The 11,359-nt window shown below is 50.4% G+C and overlaps 1 protein-coding gene across 2 annotated transcripts in view; it reads left to right on the top strand.

Moving 5' to 3' along the window:
• Positions 1 to 4,515: 4,515 nt before the first annotated feature.
• Positions 4,516 to 11,359, top strand: part of PTPN5 (protein tyrosine phosphatase non-receptor type 5) — a gene marked incomplete at both ends in the record, with an annotated part of 31,979 nt that continues 25,135 nt past the window's right edge. The window contains one exon of one of the 2 annotated variants that reach the window (XM_079709209.1): positions 4,516 to 4,555. In XM_079709209.1, the coding sequence (XP_079565335.1) occupies positions 4,531 to 4,555 (25 nt within the window). The remainder of the gene's footprint in view (positions 4,556 to 11,359) is intronic. The other variant, XM_079709208.1, reaches the window with a different exon arrangement.

The raw sequence follows: 11,359 nt of genomic DNA, 5'->3' as shown, positions 1-11,359 counted from the left end.
CTCAGCCCAGGGATGGGGCTTGGTTCAGAGGAAGCTTCATGGGCAACTGGAAGAGGACAGGATTCCTGCTCAGGTGCCTCTGCTGGTGCCCGGCCTCCATCACTTCCCCATCCCACTGACCAACCTGCTTCCAGTTAATGCCAAATATTCCATACATCTCAGGCCTCCGAGATGCTCTGCTCTTGCTGTTTGCACTATGAAGGAGGTTCTTTCCTTTGTGACCCTCTCATCCACCTAGAAACATCCTTTAAGGACCAGGTCCTATCTTCCCCTTGCAGGAGACATCCACCCTCCGCCCCCTCACCACGAGCCAAGCTGAGCTCCCCAAGGTATCACATGCATACAGCCTATTAAAGCAGCTGTGGAAACGATCACGTTTGCCTGTGTGTCTCCCCTGGAAGACTGGGAGCTTCGGAGGGGAAGGGCCTGGCTTGTTCACCACTGTGTTCCTAGGATAGCCCTGGTGCCTTGCTCACAGGAGGTGCTCAGTAAACGCTTGTTGAATGGGGCAATGGCTTTGGAAAAGTCCTCTTCCCTCCCAGATATTCTCCAGCGGTGAGGGAAGGACAGGCAGGGTGATCTCCAAGTCCCTTTATGTCTGGGGCTCTCTGGTTCTAAGAGCAGCAGTGAGGGGCCAGCGCAGCAAGTTGCTGCCTGTTGTCACAGGCCAGTTGTCTGCTCCTGTTGCCCGGCTGGTAGAAGTGGAGAAGGAGCCTGCAGTAATCCACTGCAAGCAGCTATTTCTGCTCTTGGCAGGGAGGAAGGAGGGCAGTTCCCAGAGACTGGGCTTCTCCATTCAGCCTGAATGGGCCAGCTCTTCTCTTTGGAAATCTAATTAAAACCCTCCTCTGAACAGCCTAGACATGCAGGTTTTGGCGAGGTTGCCTGGAGTCCTTCAACTGCAGGGCCGAGAGCAGGCTCTAGCTCCATTTTCCTCTACAGACGAGAGGTGCTACTCTTTCTGCTTTCCTGATTATGAAATTAGTCATTTTCTAGGAAGCTTATTTATAGAGTCCGCTGCACACATGCAGCGCTGAGCTATTCTGAACATGGCTTGGGGCCTGGGAAGCTTAAGGTGTGAAAGCAGCTGTGAGTCACACATGGGTCCCCCTCCAGAGGTATCTGGATACCTCAGTTACCTTTTTGCACTGAGCCAGGGGCCAGGCCTTTGGGGCTGCCCTCCAGCTGGGGTGCTCTTCAAGATAAATAAAGAAAAAGCTTCAGATCAGGAGGTAGGGGGTAGGTGTTCTCCATCCCAATCCACATGGCCACCCACTCGATATATCACCTGGGGCAAGTCAGACCTCTGTTCTGTGCCTCCGTTTCCTCCTCTGCTAAATGAGGGGCCTTCCCGATGTGTGATTCTTGGCCTGCTGTGGGCAGCAGCTGTGGAGGAAGGTTCCAAGTGACTTCACAAAGGCAGCTCAGATAATGGCCATGTTTGAGGTTCCTGATGTTTTTCCAAGAAGGTCAGGGCAACATTCACTTATTCAACAAGTGTTTGTTTATTTATTGAACACCTGCTGTGAACCAGGGACTCTGCGAGGCTTTCAAGATACAATGGTAAATGAAACAGAAATGGTGGTCCCTGCCCTCATGTCGCTTATAATCTAATGTTAGTCAAATAATGGCCTGAGTTAAAATGAAATTTCAAACTCTGTCAAGTGCTGTGAGTAGAAAGTACTGGGAAGAAAATAGATAGCTAGTGGGAAGCAGCCGCATAGCACAGGGAGGTCAGCTGGGTGTTTTGTGACCACCTAGAGGGGTGGGATAGGGAGGGTGGGAGGGAGACGCAAGAGGGAGGAGATATGGGGATAGATGTATATGTATAGCTGATTCACTTTGTTATAAAGCAGAAACTAATACACCATTGTAAAGCAATTATACTCCAATAAAGATGTTTAAAAAAAAAAAAGTACTGGGAAGTAGAGCTCGGGGAGCGGTGGGGGGCTCTCCAGGCAGGGAGAAAAACACGTGCAAAGGCATCATGAAAGAAAGAGCCTGTCCCAGTGTAGCTAGAGTGCAGAGGTTAAAGGGGAAGGGGGCAGGAAATAAAGTTGGAGGGCCGAACAAGGGTTAGACCATTCAAGATCTGATAAACCATGTCAAAGGTTGCCATTGCCTTTGTTCCAAGTGTAATAGGATGCCATTCAAGTATTTTTTTAAGGAAAGTTATATGATAAATGTTGAGTTGTGAAAAAGTTGATTCTAGCTCAGGCCTGCCCCATCCAGATGTACAGGTTGTAAACTACACAACCTATGAAGCCGTATGTATTGGAGCCATATGGAGAATGTTCTGGAGGCCAGGCTGAGTGGATGCCAGAGACCAGTTAAAAGACTGCCACAGTAATCTAGGCAAGAGATGCTGCCCTGGGCCAAGATGTAGGTAGTGAAGAGGGAGAAAAGTGGAGAGACTCGGGAGACATTTAAAGGGCCTCGAAGGGGCTTCCCTGGTGGCGCAGTGGTTGAGAGTCCGCCTGCCGATGCAGGGGACACGGGTTCATGCCCCGATCCGGGAAGATCCCACATGCCGCGGAGCGGCTGGGCCCGTGAGCCATGGCCACTGAGCCTGCGCGTCTGGAGCCTGTGCTCCGCAACGGGAGAGGCCACAACAGTGAGAGGCCTGCGTACCGCAAAAAAAAAAAAAAAAAAAGGGCCTTGAAGATAGCAGCCCTCTCTCCATAGGAGAGCTGGGCCCTGGGATTTGGGATTCTCAGAGACCCTGCCAATGGAGTGAGGAAAAAATAAAACAATTGCCAGTTGAGAGCAGAAGATGTCAGAGTGAAAACGGTCACCATCCTTAACCCGGCCTGTGTGCCCTTCATTGATTCCGATCTGCAGTGCAGCTGGGCCTGAAATCAGCCTCAGGACCAGTCCGGGAGGCAGGATTGCAGGACTAGTGGGTGGAGAGGCAGCTGACTTCTTGAACTTCTTGGAAGTATGATGCTAGCAAGGCTGTATTAAAGTTTCTTCTGGTTGCCAATTTCAGAAGTCAAATTCCGCTGGTTTGAGCTGAAATGTTGGCATTTATTGGAAGGATACTGGGGCATCTTATGGCCTTAACAGAAATTTTGCCCAATCAAGACTTAAGATGGGCTGGAATGAAGTAGCTCCAAGACCCTTGGCAGCAGATGTTTTTGGACCTTCTCTCCATGACACTGTGGCTACCGTGATTCAGCCCCCAGAATGCATTTGAAAAGCGCAGAGGAGAGGATCTGATTGGCCCAGCCTAGTTGGTTTGTCCAGCCCTGGATCAGTCAGCTACTGCCAGGGGTCAGACACAAAGGGCAGGCAGAGCCACTGGAGCCCACACCTGCACAGCAGGCTATTCCCAAAGCAGGGGAAGCCCTGAGAGCAACGCAATTACCCTCAGGATATGTCAAAGTGCAGACACTGTCTGGGGTCTGACTAATTCCAACAACCTTTTCCCCAGCTTACTGGGTAAAGGAGAAAAGCTAGTCCCCAGTATAGTCCTGGAAGGTGCCCTGATGAGCTAGAAAGAGGGTTTTCTGAGTTCAAAAAGAAATAGAACATTTAGAATATTCACGTACATATACAGCTACTTTTTCTAGCTATTTCCAGAGAAGAGTTGTTGTTTTTTTTAAATTTATTTTATTTATTTTTGGCTGCGTTGGGTCTTCGTTGCGGTGCGCGGGCTTCTCACTGCAGTGGCTTCTCTTGTTGCAGAGCACGGGCTCTAGGCGCAGGGGATTCAGTAGTTGTGGTTCGCGGGCTCTAGAGCGCAGGCTCTGTAGTTGTGGCGCACAGGCTTAGTTGCTCCGCAGCATGTGGGATCTTCCCAAACTGGGGCACGAACCCGTGTTCCCTGCATCGGCAGGCGGACTCTCAACCACTGCGCCACCAGGGAAGCCCCAGAGAAGAGTTTTGCATACCACTTTTTTACTGCCTGAGGCACAGAGAATGTGCAGATGTGGGGAGCTGGACACACACTGTATGTTACCCAGATCCCTCTTGCTCACCCATGGTTCAAACCCACAGGAACTAGGAGGCAGAATGGCACAGCAGTGAAGGTGTGAGCCTGGAGTCCTAGACTGTAATTTCGTACCCAGCTCTACCCTAATGAGCTGTGTGACCTGAGGCAGGTTACTTGACTTCTCTGAGCCAGTGGAATGATCCCTAATTCATGGGGCCCTGATGAAGATTCAGTGTGATAAAGTTTGTAAAGTGCTTTGAACGTAGTAAGCCCTCCTTCTGTGGCAGAGATGATGGTGCTGATGGTGGTTTTAGAGATGTTGCTGGTGGTTATTCCACCTGGAAGACACGTGTAAAATTCTGCTTCTGCCTCTGCAGCTTGACCCCTCTGTAGGTTGGTCTTTTCCTCCGGTCCCCCTAATGGGGCAGGGTTATTCCAAGGGACACAGTGCAAGAAAGGAAGGCTTTTTCTCTTTGCTCAGGGTTTTTTGTCTTGATCCCAGCTCAACAGCCTCATCTCACATTTTTCATTCTGCTGCAGGAGTGAGAGAGAGAGAGAACCACACTGCTGATGACTCCGAGGGAGGGGCCCTGGACATGTGCTGCAGCGAGAGGCTGCCGGGTGAGTCTTCCCAGCACCAGGTCCCCCAGAGCTGCAAGTGGAGGGAGAGAGCTCCAGATGGCACTGGGGCTGGAGGAAAGCCTGGGTGGCTGTGAATTTGCTTTAGAGGAGTGACTCAGCTGGTCTGTAGGTCTTCGTTTCAATGAGGATTTGTTTTTCTAATCCCTGATGACTTTCTGACCTGTTACCATTTGGAGCTGCTCTAGACTCAGCTGGAGGGAAGAAGAGGCAGCTGAGGGTGTGCGGGGAGGGTGGAGAGAAGGGTGAAGAGCCGGGGAGTCCAGGCTTGATCAGGACATGACCACTGGCCGGTGGTGTGCTGGGCAGATTTCGAAAGGTAAGATTAGGAAACACAGCCTGACCATGCCATGAGCCAAGGGTGGGGTGGACGAAGTGGAGAAAATCCCTGACAGCCCTGAGGAGAAGCCTGGCTGTGAATGTCAGATTGTGCTGCTTGAGTCTGGTTGACCACAGTTGAACCACGGGCCATTGTTGTCGCCACAGAAACATTACCAAGGCATTCCTGCCCGTGGAGAAGCAGCACGTCCAGTTGTAGGCCAAATACCCAAGTCATGATTAACAGCCTTGGAAGGAATGAAGGAAGGAAGGTGGGGGAAACTTTTTTGTGTTTTTTCCTTTTATAAAAGTTTTTATTGTTTTCTTTTCCTCCTTATAACAAATATCCATTGTAGAAATATTAGAAAATAAAGACAAGAGAAAAAGAAAAATCACCATAATCCTGTAACACTACACACATTTTCACATCTCCCTTTCCAAACCTTTTTGTTAAGAAATAACCGATTCTGAATTCTAATTTTGAACTCTCAAACCTGTAGCTTGTCAGAAACCTCATGATTGGCAAGGAACCTTAGAGTGTCGAGTCTTCAGTGACCCTCTTTAAGACAGACATGGAAAACAACTCGGTGTGACTCTAAAGTCATGACTCTTTAAAATAAGTGGTTGGGGGCTTCCTTGGTGGCACAGTGGTTGAGAGTCCGCCTGCCGATGCAGGGGACACGGGTTTGTGCCCCGGTCCGGGAAGATCCCACATGCCGTACAGCAGCTGGGCCCGTGAGCCATGGCCGCTGAGCCTGCACGTCCGGAGCCTGTGCTCCGCAACGGGAGAGGCCGCAGCAGTGAGAGGCCCTGTACTGCAAAAAAAAAAAAAAAAAAAAAAAGGTTTTTTCACCCCATGAGCAGTTGCCCCATCTACGGATGAAGTTCCTCCAGCCTCCCACTGAGCATTGAGCCCTTCAGTATAATTCTCACCTTATCCAGTAGGGGGTGCCATTGCTCAAAACACTTCGGACAGCCCGTTGAGATGGGCTAGGATGGATGCCATTGCACCAGTGTCGTTGTGGGACCCAAAACAGCTAGCTTGAGGACTAGACTTCTCCAAAGGGATGTAAGAGCTGTCTGCAAACATCTGAAAGGCTGTCTTGTGAAGGGGACGACATATTCATTCTGTGTGTGTCTTATGAAGAGGGCATAAATCCAATACATAGAAATTTAAAAGAGGCCTGTTGGCCCACGGGATGCAGAACTTTCTTTCTGACTCTAAAAATAGTCCAGTCATTGAACTTGATAATGCAGGAGAAAATGAGTGTTCTATCACTGGAGGTATTCAACTATTGTCTGGATAGACATTGGAGAGGAAATTTCCACAGTGGGTGGGAGGTCGAGGTGACAGCACAAGTCCCTTTCAGCTATTAAACAGTTCTGTGATTCAGATATGAGTCATAGAATTCAGAGATGATTCTACAACCAGGGATGGCCCCAGTGGCTAGAAAAAAAATCCACAGAAAATAGGACACCATGTATAGGAATCTAGAGAGTAGCATGGTGTGGAGGAAAGAGCATGGGGTCTGGTCTTGGAGCCTGGCTGTTCTGCACACAGGCTGTGTGTTTATGGACAAGTCATGTAACCTGCTGGTCCTCCAGTCCTTTATTTGCAAATGGAAACAACAACAGTATGAACATTTATCCTCACAAGGAAAATAAATGTAATCATACAAGCATTCATTCAACAAATACTTACTGAGCATGTACTATGTGTCAGGTGCTGTACTAGATGCTAGGGATATAGTGGTGAGTATAACAGACAAGGTCCCTGCCCTGCTTGAGCTGCTTCTGGAAAATGAGATGAAGCCACCGCAGAGGCTACAGTGATAAGCGTGATTTGTTTAATTCCAACCTTCTCTCCCATTCCTCCCCAAAAGCCAACAACCAGAATAGAATCAAAGAGGAGTATTGGTCATCTCCACTGGACCTGGCACATTGCCTACCTTGTGCCAGGCACTGTACTAAATGCTTTCACATGTATGCAAAGGTGCAGGATCACCAGCAGGTTATCTGAGAATTCAGCTCATTTCTGACACTGTCTACCAGGAGATAGCATCAGATTCCACAGGTAAAGGGCTCAATCCCACAGGTCTGCCCTCTACTTCAGACGCCAGTTGCAAGCCCAGGTTGTTACCTGTAGTTCTGACCGACTGGCTATATATCAGAGGTTCCCACAACCCTCTCCTCAGGTTCAATTAACATGCTAGAAAGGCTCACAAAACTCAGAGAAACATTTTAGTTGCTAGATTACCAGTTTATTGTAAAAGGATATTAAAGGATATAGATGACCATCCAGATGGAAGAGATGCATAGGGCAAGGCATGGGGAAAGGGCACGGAGCTCCCATACCCTCTCCCAGCACCACTTTCCCCACCTCTCCATGTGCTCACCCAGAAGCTCTCCAGGTCCCGTCCTTTGGGATGTTTCTGGAGGCTTTATTACATAAACATCGTGTATTAAATCATTGGCCATTGGCGAATAATTCAACCTCCAGCCCGTCTCCCTGGAGGTCGGGTCTGGGACTGGAAAGTTCCAGTGTTCTAATCACATTGTTGGTTCTCCTGGCAACCAGCCCCCACCCTTGGGTGGGATCCAAAAGTCACCTTCCCTGAAGCATTTTCAGGAACTAAAGACAAGAGACCAAATATGATCCCACTGCTCTAGTAGCTCAGGAAATTCCAAAGACTTTGGGAGCTGTGAGTTAGGAACTGTGGTTGAAGACCAGATATATATGAGAGATACGTATTTTGGTCATCTGAATGACGAATTATATATTTCTGATAAATCATAATATCACAACCTATATCTCATGCAATCCTCTCTGCTACCCTAGGAAGTCGGTATTATTTGCTATCACCATCTCATAGAAGAAAGGACCAAGGTCCAGGGAGGTTAGAGGGTCTGTCCAGGTTCATCCAGTGTTTAGTAGAGTGAGGAGTCCCTTCAGGCAGTTTCCTTCCAGAGCCCAGGCTCCTGGCCACTACCCCATTCTGCCTTCTTTGTTGCCATTGAGCCATCCTGATCTTCTGTCACCCTGTGGATTGAGGCAGGAAGAACTAAGGTATGTCTGTCCCAAGGGAGGAGTTTGGAGGAGTTGGGCGATGTCACTGTGCCTGTCCCTACCTGTGTCCTTCCTCTGGAAAGCCTGCCTGCCAGGGGCCAGGCAAGTTATATGCCCTTCTAGGCACCCATGACGCCGTCTTCATATGATATTGAAATAACTTTTTGTCTGTTTCCTCCATGGGACCGTGAGCTCTTTGAAGGCAACTACCTCTCTATTCCATCCTCCATGGCAACATTCATTCACTCATTTCTTCATCCATTTACTCAGTATTCACTGACCACTTCCATGTGTTGGGCACTCTGTAAGCACTGGAGTTTCAACAATGAAGCAACCTGAGAAAATTTCCCACCCTTGCAGGACAGTGTTGTGCCCTAGTTAAGAGCAGGCATTCTGGACCCAGGCGTAGCTCCACCACTTACCACTGGGGTGATCCTGGGCAAGCTACTTAACCTCTCTGCCTTCCATTTACAAAATGGCAAGAATAACATTCACTACCATGTACAGTTGTTGGAGGATTAAATGGAGCTCCGAACAATGCCTGGAATGTGGCAAGTGACATAGGCATTTGCTATTAAGGGAAAGATAGACAATAAATAAGTAAAATATATAGTATAGCAGATGGTGATAAGTGCTGTGGAGAAAATTAAAGCCAAAAAGGGAGGGGTGGGAAAGGACCGGGACTGGGTGACTGGGTGCGGGGCGCGGGGGGATGGTTGGCATTGTAAATAGGGTGGTCCTGGAACCTGGTAAGGAGTAGACTTCCACAGTGTTCGTCAGCCAAAACCACCAACCTAAGCTGCACCTTGGACATAAAAGGAGATGGAGGCATACAGGCCCAGAGACTTGGGGCGATGGGCCTTTAAAATGAGCCCGTGGACACTGCAAGCAGTTGCATAATGATGATGTAAAAATACAGCCCTCGAGTAATCTCTCCCCCTCCCAGCTGTCTTCCCCGCTGGGCAAGACTAAGAGGCAAGGCAGAGTGAGGGCCAGCCATGCCTGGGTGACTCACTCATTCCCACAGGAGCTGCCAGGCGGGGGGCGGCGTGGCCAACACTCCCGGGGCCGCGGTCACCCAGACCCTAGCCAGCGCCAAGCAGGTCATCCGGTCCTCCCAGATTGAGATTTCTGGGTGAAAGCATCCTCAGGCATCGCCGACACCTGCAGGCAGCCCACAGCTGCCCCCGGGGCAGGCACGCTCACTCGCACCCCCGGAGGCGTTCCACACAGGCGCACACACACTCGTGTTTGCTGTCACTTGTCACAGCCTCGTGATCGCGTATGCACGTGCACATACCCACACGCAGTCCCCTGGGCGTGTGCGGTTCCCGCACCTATGAGTCTTCTTCCTCTTGCACACCCAGGACCTCTTAACTCCATCACCCTGTCATCCACCCCTTTCCGCGAGAGATGCTTTTTAGAGATGGACACGCTTGTTCTCTGTTTCCTCTTTAGGTCTCATTCTTTCCTGCAACGACACCCCCTTGTCCTGCACATGCAGATAAGCAGGCACATTCCTGCCCTCCCTCACTGCACGCAGTTCCTAGGTACTGTGGTGGGCACCGGTGTATCTCCAGGTCCGTGCACGGGCATACACAGGTTTCTCCTGTCTCGCGTGCGCACACGCTTTTTCACGTGCTCACCCTCCTTTTCTCTTGCACTCCCCCTCACTTGCTCACTTCCTCCCTCATTTTCTTGCTCACAGTCACCCAAACACATTTAAACATTCAAACTCACACTCTCTCCCCTTCTGTGTGTAGGTGTTCACATTTGCGAGAAAGCAAGCAACCCTGCTGATGCTGGGACCTCTGCTCCTGCCCGAATAGCACCAGTGCAGGCGTAGCCTGGGACCAGCAGCTTCCTCAGGGATACAGGGCAGGGGAAGGAGGTGAATAAGGCAACAGTAGGTGCTGGTGATGGCATGACGTCACCACATGTTGCTCACAGCGTCTCCAACGGGCAGGTTCATGAGCAGGCCCGCTCCTAATGTTTGCGGGGACCAAGGTCAGACTGCCCTTGGGGCCTCTCGTGGGGGCACCACCCCCTGCCCAGTCCTGCACTGGGAGGGCCCTCATCTGAATGCATGGGGGCACATCAGTCTGTGTGTGCAAGTATGGGTCACACTCCACCCTGCTAGCTGACACTTGGCCACCCCTCAGACCTAAAGATACCCCCAGGGAAGGCCATGTCCCTGCTCAGAAGGGTGTACGTGCATTCATGAAGGCTTCAGGCCATTCGGGCAGAGAGTTCTGGAGTCCTCGTAACCAGAGCATGGCCTGGAAAGCAGGGCATGGGCACACCTCCTGGGCCCTGTGGACCTTTTGCTCCATGGGGAGTGGCATGGCCAGAGGAGAGGGAGCCCAGGGGCCAGATCTAAGGACCACACTGCTTTGGGGAACAAGGTGCTCCCAAAGGCCTCCTACAGCCGGCAGCTGGTTGGAGCCATGGCAGTCCCCGCCACCCCGAGATTTAAGTGTGTTATGATCAGCTGGGTCTATGCAAGGCTGTGAGTAGCCACTGAAGGCCTGAGTAGGTCATTGCCCCTTTGGTAGGAACAGCTGACTTCTCCACACCTTAAGTCCTGGTTCTTTGAAGGCTACCCCCAGCCCAGCCCTAGGCTCTGTACTGTCATGGATATCAGATGGACCCTCCTCTGAGGAGGTCAAAGTCTAGGTCTCAGCAGGAGACGACTGTCCATCCTGGGTGGTCTTTTATAAAGTAAAGGGAAGGCCTGTATTGAGGAAACCTTTGTTATCCTAATCATGCAGTGACTACCCCTGGTCATCAGGGAGAGTCAGGCCATAGCTTTCACAGCCATCCCACCATGACATGGATGAGGTCTTCGCCAGAAGCCAACAAGGGCTGACTGAAAAGGCAACCTGACCCTGTTATTGATTCAGCAAGCGTTTATTGAACGTCACTTTGTGCCCAGTACTGATGATACAATGAAGAGCAAGAGAGACCTGGTCCCTGCTCTCAGGAGGACAGGGTACCGTGGAAGTGTGCAACAATAATATTACGTTATCTTGGGCAGGTGGGGGGGGGGCAGTCAGGGAAGGCTTCCTGGAAGAAGTGGCCTTTAAACTGTGACCTAAAGGATGAGTAGGGTCCTGGCTCATGTCTTGAGGAACCAGCTATCAAAGCATCTTAAGAACAGGTTAACCTCAGAATGGGCCTTATCCCCCACCTGCTAATGCTTGTTCTCACAGAGCCCCCTGATCTGGTGCCTGGTACTGGTTCAAATGGTCTGGGACCAGGTGCAGGAGCCCAGATGGACAAACGTAGAGAAGACAGACTTGGAAATAGTATCATTGCTGAGATGTCACTTGTGCCCATCAACGCTCAGCAGCTTAGGTGCTGCTGACTTTTAGTTCTTTAATTGATGGCTCTGTTTTCAT

The sequence above is a fragment of the Hyperoodon ampullatus genome (assembly GCF_949752795.1).
Source record: "Hyperoodon ampullatus genome assembly, chromosome: 7".
Lineage (NCBI taxonomy): Eukaryota > Metazoa > Chordata > Mammalia > Artiodactyla > Ziphiidae > Hyperoodon > Hyperoodon ampullatus.
Note: the sequence above shows the minus strand (reverse complement) of the source record. Positions and strands in the feature narration are given on the sequence as shown.